We start from the raw sequence: 15128 nt of genomic DNA on the forward strand, positions 1-15128 counted from the left end.
CACTCTAATGGCTATATCCATTGTGGTTTGTACAGACTGTTATTGATCACAGCACTATGCCCAATTATACAAGCAACTCAGTTGCTAATGAACTCTTATTTTACCTTTTCATTTGTGTTGCCAGAAACTAAAATCCTGAAATATGATCGATTTGGACTTAACTGAGGAGAGATGCTAGTTTACCCAAAAGGTTTCTGTTTTTCCTGCACATTTGCAGTGCAGGTGTACGAAGAATTTGTTTCCATTTGAAAAGTCTGTCCTGCTTTCATTTTATGTTTTGAGATGTGGGAAAAACAGGAAATAAGATCATGTAAATAATGTTTTCAATAATGTTCATGATTAGGAGACAGAGATAAAACATATATTTACATATATATATATATATATATATATATATATATATATATATGTGTATTCCTGTGCATCTAATCTGTGTGTGTTAGCACATTTAACGGGTATTGAGATAACTCTCCTCTGTCTAGTATAATAGGATTTTCTGCCCATCTATCTGGAGCAAATAAAATTACAGAGCTGTTATGGGTAGCAGTCTCAAATTTCTCTTTGAAATGTTTTTTTTTTTATTTTATTTTTTTACTACAGTCCTTTTGCATACCAGTGGCCACATAGAAGCCAAATAGACATCTTTTTCCATAAACATGCCCACATATTACTGCCAAGCATGGTAGACTCCTGGGGATGGGGATGGCAGACCAACATCCGACCTTCAACCCTAATGTAGTCGAACAAAGGAGTGTTCTGTCATGTTGCCTGGCAACCGGGGAGGAGAGTCTGCAGAATCATTCTTGATTTAACAGCCATTAAAATAGGCAATGTGTAACAGCACTTGTTGCCATTAGCGAGCTGTGTGTTCATTAAGATGCATCTTGTAACTGAGGGATGTTGGATTTCTTACATCACTACGAAGATAAAATTAAGGGAAGCAGTCATTATAAGAATAAGAGAGTTGAGATTCAACATCCTGCTTCCTCTGATACAATCGTTGTGAAGTGCATACTGGAAAACATTTACACAGAAATGTCTGTACAGAAAACAACATCTGAGAAGTGTTTGTGGGTGCGGCAAAAAACTGATAAATACGAGCGTCATAATTTGACAAGATGACTGGGATAATGAGCACTTTGCAATCAACCTCCGTTTACTGCCCACTGTTGTTGTACAACCACAGTTTGCAAAAGCAGTGATGGACAATAACAGATATTTAGACAGTTTTTAATAATTAATAACATGTTCCATTCACTTAAGATGCTAATAGCTTCCGGCATATTGTGACAGCCTCCTCAGAAAGTAGATCCTGGCCTCCTGCAGCAAAGAGTGCACTTACTGGAGCTCACTTTAATTTCAGAAATTTGTGTCTTGACAAAAATTGGATCTAATGTTTTGAAGCAATATTTGCATATTTTGTCATTCAAAAGCATTTGTTGATAATAAAGTTTTAAGTACTTTCCATTTCGCTGGAAATTCAAGACAGTAATGTACTGTAAGTTGATCCATTTAGAGTTTGAGTGGTCATTAATATCTTGCAAATGAAAATGGATGCTGAAAAGGTCAACATTTTACAGTTTCTGAGATCCCTCTAATGTTGATTGTAGTTGCTTTACTGAAAGCATTCCATTTTCCATATTACGACTGTAAAACCTGCGGAATAAAATCATTGAATCATTTCTGTGGCGTAGCTACAAGTTTCTGAAATTAAAACAAACGTCCCTCATCAGCTTTATTACTTCTATTCCATGACTCCTTAATGTTAACAATTTGTATTTAGTGGAAATATTTGCAAGCCTTTCAGTTGAATTTTATACAACTTGATATAAACAAGAAATATGTCAATATACAGTATGCTGCATACCATATAATTGCATAGAGAAACTATGCCAGGAAAACTCGGTTACCCATTTTCAGCATCAAATAAATTTTTTTTAAAAAAGACGAAATTAAGCACTGATGGTGTAAGATGCTATTTTAAAAGATAACATATTTTCTGAGGAAGCAAGTTGAACGCTAATTTAAAATGCTATAACAGAAAGTAAAAACTTCAGCAGGTGCTAGTAGTTTCACTTCTTTGCCATTTCATACTTGTGAAGCGTTGGTCAGCTACAAAAAGTATCTGTGTGCCACAGGATGTCAATGCTTACTCAGCCTGTGGATGTCTTATCAAATTATTTACGGAGAGGGATTTCTAATAAATAGTCATTTATTCATAAGCTTTATAGATTTATTAATACGAGCAGCTAAATAAGACAACACATCTTTATATGGCTCTGAAAACGTAATATATTTTCTAGAAGATTTATTCATGGAATAAATATCTTTATTCCATGACACAATTAGTGTTCTTTGCACAATGATGGCAACACATAATCTAGATTTACTGAACCCATTGGGAGAGTATTCTGTAAGATGCATTTCTTTGGTGGTATTATATTGCAAATTCTACCAATGATTTCAGTAAATACCATGGCTGCTTTTTATGATCTGTGGCCTTAATTCTTTGTTTGTTGGACTAGAACCAAAAATTTGTCCCAGAACAAAATGAAAAACAGAAGAGCGAACCTCCTCTTCCCCAACATTCACATCAGGACCAAATAATGTTAAATCATTGGCAGGCAGACTTGATATACTTATATTCTTTATTTAAACCATTACCCTTTTAAATAAAATGTGCTATAGCATTGTCTTGCATGCAGGTATCTTTATGCATTTCAAATAGGATGGATGTATACAATCAGCAGAAGTTTATATAACAAAAACACTCTTTCATTGAGTATAAAGTGTAAAACACCATGCAAAAAAGCAATTACATCAGTGGAACCTTACTGTCTTTCCCACCAGATCAGGTAACAACTTATGGTGGCAGTCATGAGAAGCAACAATATAAAATGTAAACAGAGGCAGGAAATAGCAATGATCACATGACGTGTGTGATGCAATTTCCTTGAGATTCTTCATAACAACCTGAGCCATCAAATCCATCTTTGATATTTTCTATGATAAAGATTGAAAGGTATACTGGAAAACACAGTGTATCCCCAATTCTACCAGAAATCTTTCACAGAGTCTTATTATGAATAGTTCATACCCAGATATCTTATTACATAGATGCTATTTAGCATTATTTAGCATCTTATTACACACAGCAAACACAGTATATTTAGTTCCTTGTTTAAAATGGAATTTCATAATATCAAACAATGTTATGATTATTTAAATTAGAATGTTAATTTACATCATCAAGAGACAGAGAATGAAGAAGCCTGTATTTTAGACCAGTCAAAACACAGTGAAATTTTCCAAAAACATTAGTTTCCCTGCAACAGTCAAGAAATCTGTGTTTAGGTAAATACTAAGGCAAACAAGATTATCATTTTTTTAATTTAAAAATTAATTAAATGCTTTATCTTTAGAACAAGTTTGCTTATAAAGATGAGCATGATTAATTTTTTTGTTATATATGTGTGCAATCCAGAAGACATAATCGTCTTCAATAATTAGAAAAAGTGCCATTTTTTTAAGGGTTACTGTCCTGATACTGAAAAACACAAAAACTCAGCAGTCTTGACGTTTTTCAGCCATAGTTTTGCAGCATAAAGCCTGGAATTAAACTCATGGTGAAATTGCACTCTTTGGCATGCATAGCCATGAAGAGAAACATTCATGCAGAATTACAGCGGCTTTAGCAGACATTCTTAGCACAGTAATTAAGGCGGGTCTGAACCAGAATATCATTTCTAAATGAAACTTTAAAGAACCACCCTAAAAGTAAAAATGGTTGTATAAAAAGGCAACTGACTGACAAATTAAATGCATATAGCATGAAACCATTCTCTGTTTGAAAATAAATAGGTCACTTAATAAAAACTAGAACTGCACAATGGGCTGTATCGCTGGAGTAGCTGCAATAGTCATAAAAGCAATAATTAGTTTGTCTTTAAAAATACTTTAAATAATTATACCAATTTCTGCAAAATAGTCCAAAGGGAAGAATTTCATTTCAAAAGCTGTAAACATTTTCTTTTTTATTTCTAAAGTCTGTTTTGCTCTTCCATTTTTTTTTATTTGTCTTGTTCTGTGATGTCTTTGCTCTCAACTTCCTTTTCACTTCTGTCCTTTTCATGTTTGCTGTTCACATTTGGCTTTACACTCGTACTTGAAGGCTCAGAGTCCTTCAAACCTGAAACTTCAGCTTTACGGGTGGTAGAGAGCTCCATAGGTTTTTCTGTAAAAGAAACTTCTTTGTCAGTCAGCTGTTCGTTCTTTTCAACATCAACACAAACTGCATCAAAAATCTTGGTCCGAGTATAACGTCTGAAAGCTCTCTGAATAACAGCAGCTGACACGTCTTCCTGTTTTTGGCGGAAAGTGGTTGTGATGGGTTCATACGACACCTTCGATGGATTTGCAGCCATGAAACGCTCCTCCATCTGGCCCCTGAGTATGTCCATCTCCCCACTCTCACCCAAAACACGTTTTGTAAAGGCAAACAGGATATCCAGGCAGTGAATCCGGCCACCATTCACAACTGGTAGGTCCATAGAGATGAGCTCCAATTTGTTGGGCTTAGGAATGCGTAATGGTGCAGCTAAAGAATCTGCAAAGTCTGAAAGCATGCTGTACTTCACAAACTGTGTTGCAAGAGGGTCAAACTTCTCCCAGACCTCATAAAATATTTCAAAGTCATCCTCGCTTAATGGCTCAGCGCTCTCCTCTGTAGCCACGCCAAAATTCTCCAGGATGACTGCAATGTACATGTTCACAACAATAAGGAAGCAAATAATGATATAACTCACAAAGAAAGCGATTCCCACTGCTGGATTTCCACAATTTCCTCTAGCATTATTACTACCAGGATGCTCCATTTCAGGATCACAATCATCCTTGTTCTTGTTGAGGATGGGAGCTAGAAGAAGATCCCAGCCTGCCGATGTGGTAATTTGAAACAAACAGATTATGCTGTTGCCAAAGGTCTCAAAATTAAAAAGGTCATCGATGCCTTTTTCCTTCTTGACATAGGCAAAGTTTGACATGCCAAAGATGGCATAGATAAACATCACCAAGAATAGCAAGAGGCCAATGTTGAACAAGGCAGGAAGTGACATCATCAAGGCAAACAAGAGTGTGCGGATCCCTTTGGCACTTTTAATAAGGCGGAGGATGCGGCCAATCCTAGCCAGTCGAATCACTCTGAACAGGGTTGGTGAGACAAAATACTTCTCTATCACATTTGAAAGAAAAATGCCTGTGGAAATAAAGAAGAATTTATTAAAGTTAACAAATAAGCAAACATGTACAAAGTTTAATTGTTTATTTGCACAAAACAGTAGCCAAAGAAAAGTCTTACCAACAACTGAGAGGATCACCACAATGAAATCAAATATATTCCAGCCATTGATGAAAAAGTAATGGCGAAGTGCAATCATCTTTAGCAAACATTCTCCAGAGAAGATAACAATAAACACTATGTTAATGCACTTGAGGTTTCGTTCCCATTCATCACTTTGTCCTTCTTGTTCCACCATCATAGTTACCATATTTAACCATATCAGAACCATTATTAAAATATCAAATATTTGTTGAGTGACAAAATCAAAAACATATCCTTGAAGCTTGTTCTGAAACAGAAAAATACATACAAAAAAATAAACAATAGGTAAATGTGTATTACCAAAAGAGATTAGATTCAGTTGTTGCTCAGATTAGAGGTCAATCAATGCAGTTTCCTCTATTACTGAGTTCATTGTTATGGTTTACATTGTCCATTCACAAGCACATTTGCTGGTTGGCAAAAGAACTTGTGGTTCCTCTTTGTGGGAATTTGCTATTGCTTCTGAACTAACTTGTTCACTTCAGTGAAAAAATTAGTATGTAGAGGGATTATTTATTTGTAAACACAGCGGATGCACACACAACTCCACTGCAGCAAGAGCTGACCGGAATTTAAACTGTCACTGGTTGCTATGGTTACCCACATTTGTCTAGCTGTTTTAACATTAGCCAGCATGTTGTCAGCGTACTACAACCATTTATCACAGCATGATAATATAAGTTATGCTACCAAACTGACATTAGTGAATGAGATATGTATTAATGACCAAAACGCATTAGATGCAGGTGAGTGGATAAATGACAAGAGAAAATGGCCCAATCTTCAGTGGCCGGACATCACTTATATTAGAACAATTTTGTTCATGGTAAGATTATCAGCTCTCAATGAGATATGTCAAGTCTCTCTAAATAAGACAAACATTTCTATGGTGAGCAAGGGCAAAGAGAGGTGATCTCCGCTGGTGGCGAGTTGTAAATAATTTTATTGGCATAATTGTAAATATTTTAAAAAGTTATAATAATGTATTCTTGCCTGCTTTTTGCAGGTGACATGGCTGCTGACGCAACACGAGATTGACTGATAGTCCTTCTATAGACCTTGACGCAACCATCCCAAGTTTGATTCCAGTTGCTTACGGATTCTTTTGCTGCATGTCTTTCCCCTCTTCTCTCTTACCTTTTCCTGTTAGATTACGATCAAATAAAGATAATTTGTGCCCAAAAATCCCTTTAAAAAATGGTATTATCTAGATCAAGGGTCTCAAACTCAATTTACCCGGGGGCCGCTGGAGGTAGAGTCTGGGTGAGGCTGGGCCGCATCGGGTTTTCCACAAGAAAAGCTCTTACAAAAACATTCCAATGTTATCAAATGTCTTTATTTTCATTTTTTAACACAAAATAAGATGAAAAAATAAATAAACAATTCAAAGAAAAAAAGCGAATCAGTAATAAATACATAAAATAATAATAATAACACAGCAGATATAGAAGAATTATAATAATGTAATTATTATAATTCAGATTCAAATGGCCGTATTAACAGTTCTTTAACCTTTAACTTTCGGAACATGAATGGAACATTGAACATAAACTGTTATGAACATGGCTTCTTCTGTCTACTTCTTACTGCTAGAGGTCCGGCAGCGCTTCCTCTCGCATAGCCGAGCCACGTTTGGCTTAAGGGAGGAGGCAGTTGAGACCCTAAGTAGGGCTTGAAGATGCTCGTCAGTAAGTCTGGACCTGTACTTGGATTTATTGAAGTTCAAGGTAGAGAAGAGCTTTTCGCACAAGTATGTGCTCCCAAAAAGACACATGGTCCGCTTGAACATTCGGGAAAGCTCAGGGAAGCTGGGTGGCAATTCTCTCAAAAATTGCCCAACCTTGTCTGCTTTTCCACTCACCTCCCTGAACTTGGCTTTGAGTTCAGAGTTGCACTGCAGGTCAATGAGCTCCATTTGAAGCACAGGAGGGGCATCTTGCACATCAAAGGAGAAGGGGTCCGCAAAAATTTTAAATGTGGCTCTGTGAGTCTTGAAGTCTGCAAATCTGTGATCAAATTCCTCCTGTAGCTTCAAAATGACATCCACATACTTCTTACCACTGAATGGTGTGCTTGCATCCATGAGTGCCTTGCATGCTGGGAAATGGCAAAGGTTTGTCTGAGAAAGCTGGGCTTTCCATAACATAAGTTTTGCAGAGAATGCTCTCACGTTGTCATAGGCAGCATTGACAAGTTGCCCCTGGCCTTGTAACTTCTTATTCAGTAGATTAAACTCATGTGTAATATCAACAAGAAAAGCTAAGTCCATGAGCCATTTGGGATCACTTAGCTCGGGAACAGCAACCCATCTTTCTCCATGAAGGCTTTCACTTCCACCCTCAACTCAAAAAATCTCTGCAATATGTTTCCTCTGCTGAGCCAACGTACCTCGGTGAAGTAGAGCACATCCCCATATTCTGACTCCATTTCCTCTAAAAAAGCACAAAACCTTCTGTGCTTTAAGTTCCTGGATCTGATTTGGTTGATGCATTTCACAACGACAGACATTGTCAAACTTCAGGCATTTGCTGCAAAGGGCCTGCTGATGGATAATGCAGTGCAGAGCAATGGCCTCCTCCACACTCTCCTCTTCCAGTTTTTTTTTTAACAAGTGCCACCAGTCCATTTTTCCTCCCTGTCACTGATGGCACTTCATCGGTTGTTATTCCAACAAACCTCTTCTACGGCAAACCGGCATTCTCAATGGCATCACACAGCAGGTGAAATATCTCCTGAGCGGTGGTCTGGCCATGCAATGGAATTACTGTGAGCAACTCCTCTGTGACTTCAAAATTGTCATCAACACCACAGACATAGATTGCGAGCTGGGCAGTGTCGATGATGTCTGTGGTCTCAACTGACATACACTGAAACTGTATGCAACTGAGTATACACTGAAACACTTTGCTTTCTCAAACAGTTGATTATAAACGTCACTTGACAGGTCAGAAATGCGCTCTGCCATGGTGTTGGCAGAAAGGCTGATGTTGCTAAACTGACCTTTCTTTTCTGGACAGACAATACTTGCAGCCTGTAATATGCACTTTTTAACAAATTCGCCTTCTGTGAAAGCCTTTCCTGCTTTAGCAATCATGTCACTAATCACGTAGCTAGCTTCGACTGCTGCATCACTCTCTTTGGTTGCTTTCTTAAAGAAATCTTGTTGCCTCAGTAGACATGTTTTAAGATTATCAACCCGGTTGGCTCTCTCATCTCCCTGGTAATTTTCATAGTCCTCGGCATGTCTAGTTGTGTAATGACGTTTTAAATTGTATTATTTGTGCACTGCAACTTTCTCTGTGCAAATAAGACATGTCGGGATGCCCCTGTGCTCAATAAAGAAATATTGCACTCCCCACTTTTTCTGAAATTGTCTGTGCTCATCTCCAACCTTTCTCTTCACTGCAGGCTTTGAAAAAGACATGTTTGGGGCTGTAGTTGAAGTTTCAGTTTCAGTGTTCAGCCGATGCGTCTTTTCCGCTTCTTTTTCTGTCCAGCTGATGTAACCTGCACAAAATAATCAACACGTATTTTGTTTTGGCGGGTAAAACTGACGGCACACTTTAAGTTCCAGGTCAGAGGTGAACTCGGATCTCCTCCATTGCTGTTGCTGCTTTCGCTGTGGCTAGCTGCTTATGTTGGCGTTGTACTAAATCGCTGAAGAACATTGTTGAATCGACCCAAATTAACATAGACAATGGATTATATTGGGTGTTTTCTGGTAACTACTCGACGGTGAGTTGTTTATTTTACGTCCTTTGTTTTTTTATATAATAGAAATGCGATGGTGACACGCCACTTAAAATCTATGTATTGGCGTCTTAAAATGGTCTTGTAGACTAAAAGATCATTCTCTTTTTGTTAATTTTGTGGCCGAATTGAAGATATGTCCTCAAAGTATTAAATAAGCCCCTTGATTTGTGTAAATTTGTTCTTTAAGGATACTTTTAATTGCTTTTCGTTGATTTTGTGAACGGCCAATAAAACTCTGGAATTGGTTCATTTCTTTGGAGTTGCGCAACAAAACAAGAAACCAATTCAATATTTCTGGAAACAGTATTTAAGTCAATTAAGTTTCATTGACTTTAAATGTAAATTAAACTTGGATAGAACTTAAAAGTGCACTTTACTTCATCTCTAACTTTACTTGGATCTGTAACATTAATGTGATTAACTTGAAATTCATTTGAATAATTCCTGAGAATTACTATATGGAATATAGCTATTTTTTATGATTGTTTAGTTGTTTAAGATAGCAGTTTAACCCTGTTTAAATGCTAATTTTTGTTTTTATTTATGACATTGTTTGGGTCAGGGTTTTTTTCCACCCCATTTCAACCCATGATGGCGAGCTACCGGATCACCGCAGCTTCGCGGTAGGACTTAAGTGAACCAAACTACTTCATTTTTTCGGATTCTATTGCCCTGGATCGATCATGGACTAAAAACGGTCAGATTATTGATTGATGAAACATTAATCACTCTGCATAAAAAAGAACGGACTTGAAGAAGAGAACAAAAACTCTTGGGTGTTATCAGGGTTTATTTATTTATTTGTTATTGTTGTCTTCCTGTTATGTTTATTGTTTATACTTATAGGAAAATATAAATATTATTATTATTATTGAGTACCTTCCTAAATATATGCAAAAATGTACATTTGAATACAATAACTTAAACTTACTACCTGTCTGTTGGTGTTTTAAAGGACACACACGGCCTCCTCAGCCGAACCTTTCTGATTGCCTATTACCATATCTGGCCGTAGTCAGGCGCTGTAACAGCCGTAATTGTGTAGTGTCTCTTTAAGATACTCTAGTATTGCTAATGATGTCAGAACAGAAGTATGCGCCAGGCTTCTCTGTAGAGAGCGTGGGAGAAACGTGCTAGACGGACATGTTAGCTCCCTAACTTTTCAGTAATGTTACGGGTTGTTTGGACTCTGCTCAATTTTCATGTCTGATAATATAGCAGCCGTTCAACCGGGCTTTGTAAGGTTGGTGAAGAGCATATTTATTAAAGGACAACACTGTGGAATTCCCGGTACCAGTGTGGTTGTGAGTTTTTGATCGTCCTGACGAATCTGCCGCCTCCTCTCCTCCCTTAAACACAACCCAAGCGTTACAGCGTCTAACCTTAATTACGTTACACTGATCAGCAACTTCCGGGTCTAGACTGGTTGCTGAAGCACGTGAAGCGGGAGCGGCCGCGGAAATTGCGCATGTACCGCATGCAAATAATGACAAATAGAAAATGCAAATAGGCCCGGCCGATGTCCCGCCCCTGAGAGCAGTATACTCCACCGTGATTGGTTAGTTCGTTCAGCTCTGCACACAACGCTGAAAAGTGCCAATTATATCAAACTCGCGGGCCGCACTAACATTAAACTTTCATATTAAGGCGGGGGCCACAAACTATCGTCCCAAGGGCCGCAGTTGGCCCGCGAGTTTGAGACCCCTGATCTAGATGGTAAATACCTGGCCATGATGCAGTATACCTTGGTATAGAAACACTATTTAGAATCTTAGGAGCATCTAAACTGATACATTTCCTGGTAGATTAATTCAGCTGCCAAACTCAATAATGGTAACTGATGATGAAACTATGCATATGTAGGGACCTTGGGTCTACTATGGTAAAGTTGAGAACCGGATTGTTGCTGTAAAGGTTGACTTCTGTTAATGATAAATCTTGCCTGACTTTGATCAGCTGAAAGTAAAAAAAAAAACTAGACTGAAATATTCTGAACTAAATACACTAACACACTGTGCACAACTTGCATAAGCAGTCTATGAATTTAATCTTTTACATAGATCATATAATAAGGGTTTGATAGAAAACATTGTTTTTCAAAAAATACATATTCCCTCCACATTTAAACAGCATAAGTGTAGTCATGAATGATAGTCATTCAAACACAGCTCAACTATCTCAAACACAGCAAAAAAGTAATTCAAGCAACAAATAAGTTGGTAATATAAGCTTCCTGTTGGGCAAAAATGTTACTGTGATCAGGTCTTTGAGCTTTTTTTTGAAACTGCATCCTTCCTGTTGTGCCAAAATAATTCTTAAAAACGAAGGTGTTAAAATGTTTAAACAAGCAGAATCTACTTTAGCACATCCCTCTCTGTGCATCACAATGGACATCAATGGTTTACACATCCTCAAAACTGACTGCAATAATTTAAAATGGCTGATTAACTAGCCAAACTGATAAAAGTCAAACTCCAACTAAATTAGATTTACTTACTTCTGGCCTTGGGATTGGTTTCTGTGGCTTCTTTGATCCCAGCTTTTTCATAGCATTATAGTATTTTTTTTGCTCATCAGTCATGAAAATGTCTTGACCTCCTAAGTAAAAAGGCACAACAAACAATGTTAAACTACAGCAAAACATAAGAAGTTGTTTAAAGAGAAGATGTGACACTTATCTTTCTCTTTTGTTGATTGAAATTGTCTATAATGACACCAATGAAGAGATTGAGGGTAAAAAAGGCCCCAAAGATGATGAAAACAACAAAATATAGGTACATCTTCAAGTTGATTTCATATTCTGGCTGTTCTAATACCTGTAATAGAGACCACAAAACACACAAATTAAAATGTAAATGTAGAACTAAGAGGACTGCGCAGTGGTGCAGTAGATAGCACCACTTCTTGCCTTGCAGCAAGAAGGTAGATCCCGGCCTGTGGTCTTTCTGCATGGAGTTTGCATGTTCTCCCTGTGCATGCGGGGAGAACATCTCCGGGTACTCCGGCTTCCTCCCACAGTCCAAAAACATGACTGTCATCTAACTGCCACGTTTATTGGGTTCTCTAAATTCTCCTTAGTGCGTGTGCATGGTTGTTTGTCCTGTCTGTCTCTGTGCTGCCCTGTGACAGACTGGCGACCTGTCCAGGGCGTACCCCACCTCTCGCCTGAAACGTTCGCTGGAGATAGGCACCACCCCTCCTGACCCCACTAGGGACAAGAGTGTACAGAAAATGGATGGATGTAGATCTAAGAGCTCCTTCAGGGTTCCCCCAGTGTATTATAAGCCTGACAGCCTGGCAAGACTTTACTTACCCTCCTCACCCTCCACAAGGCTAAGCATTGCTTGTTTTTAGAAAAAATAATTTAAAAAAGTTAATTTTATTTTTTATATATATATAATAAGTCGGACTACAAGCATCTGTTGTCCCACCTGTGAGCGTTTCACAGGTGGGACAGAATTATTCCTTATAGATGGAATTATAGTTTATGCATTTAAGAGGTCACAAAGCCGGGAGAGTGGACATCGCTAGCGCCTCTATGTGTTGCCTCGAGCATTGGTGCTTGATGTCTGAAGTTAGCTGTGGTGCGGATTGCGAGCACCTCCTTTGACTCAAACTGGACACAAGCTGACCAGTATGGATATATACATCACCCCCAGTGAGGACTCATGTTTCTTTGCAGAATTTTTTATCAAGGTAGGAGTCAAGTTTAAAACCCACTGCATTAGCTCAGCTTGTGCAGCTCTATGGTATAACCTGTAGTCGTGCTTTCAGAGGTGCGCATTGAGCGAGTGGAGAAAATGATTTATCTTTGTAAACAAAGGATTATGTGCCGGCGTGTGCGTTTACATCTACACACTGCCCAGCGGTGTTTTAGATAGATTAGATTAGATAGAAACTTTATTCATCTTAGTTCTACTTTATTTATTTTTAATACAAAAACAGAGTGGATCGCCTTAGTTCCCCGACCACTAGGCTTAGCAAGTTTTCTGGGGGAAACACTGTCCTTATTTTTCAGATAAATTCCTTGATATATATTTCCTAGATAAATAAACTCGAAATTCATCTATTTCTATAAGAGCAGAGGTGACAGGTCAGAAGTGTGATACGCTACGAATAGGTTGCCTGTCTATCCTACAGCAACATCTGGGTTTCAAATCCTGCAACAAGGCAATAGTGTTAACTTTTAATTGAAGTAAAACACCACCCTTTTCTGACAATGCACAGAATTATTTTTTTTTATCTAAACGCTTTTTATGACTGTCATTTCTAAAATTAGAACTTAATGGACATCTTTTCTATAGCTATATTCTATAGCTTTTATATAGCTATATATATTTCAATAGAAAATAAAACTCCACCCCAATCACTCCTGGGGTTTAAAATACACAAAAATGTAAACTCAGAACCCCTGTATATCAGGGGTGCTCAAGTCCAGTACTCAAGAGCTACGCTCCTGCAACTTTTATATGCATCCTTACTCCTACAGACTGGGATCAAATGGCTGAATTCCCTCACCAGCAGTCATTCAGCTCTGAAGGGGCCTGGTAACGAGCCATTTATTTAATTCAGGTGTGTTGGAGTAGAAATGCATCTGAAGGTTGCACGATGGCAGCTCTCGAGGACTGGACTTGAGCAACCCTGCTGTATATACTACCTAACACTACTATGCTACCTGACACAGTTAAGGCATTTCTTGTAGCTGGTGGAGGTTGCTGCTGAGATGAATATTGAATAGATAACAGGTTTTGGTGGTGACAGTGTGATAGTGTGGGGACATGGCCTTCCACTCGTAAAATTTGCCTTGTACATATCGGAGTCAATCTCAAACCAGTCAATATTTGAGATAGGATTATGGAACTTGTGGGAATCAGATAAACCCTGCACCAAACCACAGTCTTGTTTGGGGGAGCAAAATGATGTATCAGAGACTACACCCAGAAGAGAGAGAGAGGAGATAAGCTGTATGTGCCAGAGTGATTACCACACCCACATAGACCTACTGAAAAGAACGGTGTGCACAATACTATAGCTGTGCATGACCAATCTGGTGAGCAGTATCAGGAGAAGGTTCCAGGTTGTAGTTGATGTGCAGGGTTCTTCCATGAACTACTGAAGCCCCTGTTTCTGAAATGAATAATTTATTAAACTGGCACAATGTCTTGTTTAATTTTGTTTGGGAGGAAACAAAAAGGCGTTTTAACAACATGAGATATGTTGCCAGAAAGTTTATTTACAATTATTTACAAACGAACACAAGTTTTCTTACTTTTCTGTTTACTCTATATCCCTCTCCACATGACCAAATGCATTCTTTGTATTGAACTACATAATGCACTCTAGTATTTTATCCTCAAACTGAGTAATTTTAAGAACTTTGAAAAAATATTTTATTACTTTTACACTCAACTAATGTTAAAAGTTTAAATATGAAATATTCCATGATATTTGTTATACCTTGCATTAATTAATTTTACATTTTAAAATAGTTAGGAATACTGCGATAAACAAGAGATAATAATTTACTTTGCTTGGAGAATCCACAGCAGCATACATGATATCCATCCATCCTTTGAATGTAGCCTGTCAAGAAAGATACTTTAAATAAGATATTAACATGTTTGGAAATATGAAAAAGTTATAAGCAGAAAAATATCAAGTTACTCACAACTTGCAGAAGAGCAAGGTAGCCCATTGCAACATTGTCAAAGTTGACTTTGAGATTCTTCCAGCTGGCAACCTTACTCCCTAAATCCAGACATTCTGTTATGTTTTTCACTACTTTTGGGAGGAAAGGCTTTTCTGTAGTTTTATTTTCACAGCTATAGAACTTCCCTGCAAATAGGTTTACTCCCATGATGCTGAAGATGAGCCAGAAAATGAGGCATACCAGCAGAACATTAAAGATGGACGGAATGGCTCCCATCAGGGCATTGACTACCACCTACAAAACAGAAAAACACCACAAAAGTAACACATATCTACTACCTGTAGC

At 37.9% G+C, this 15128-nt stretch overlaps 1 protein-coding gene across 2 annotated transcripts in view; it reads right to left on the reverse strand.

Annotated features, from left to right (window-relative positions):
- Window positions 1–2630: 2630 nt before the first annotated feature.
- The window catches only part of scn1laa (sodium channel, voltage-gated, type I-like, alpha), a 36145-nt gene continuing 23647 nt past the window's right edge, over window positions 2631–15128 (reverse strand). For both annotated transcript variants that reach the window (XM_028022254.1, XM_028022253.1), the window contains 6 exons: window positions 14802–15077; window positions 14660–14716; window positions 11812–11949; window positions 11631–11735; window positions 5357–5627; window positions 2631–5254 (listed from right to left, as the gene is read on the reverse strand). In XM_028022254.1, the coding sequence (XP_027878055.1) occupies window positions 4071–5254; window positions 5357–5627; window positions 11631–11735; window positions 11812–11949; window positions 14660–14716; window positions 14802–15077 (2031 nt within the window). In that variant the 3' untranslated portion in view covers window positions 2631–4070. The remainder of the gene's footprint in view (window positions 5255–5356; window positions 5628–11630; window positions 11736–11811; window positions 11950–14659; window positions 14717–14801; window positions 15078–15128) is intronic.

Source organism: Xiphophorus couchianus, chromosome 7 (assembly GCF_001444195.1).
Source record: "Xiphophorus couchianus chromosome 7, X_couchianus-1.0, whole genome shotgun sequence".
NCBI classification, from domain to species: domain Eukaryota; kingdom Metazoa; phylum Chordata; class Actinopteri; order Cyprinodontiformes; family Poeciliidae; genus Xiphophorus; species Xiphophorus couchianus.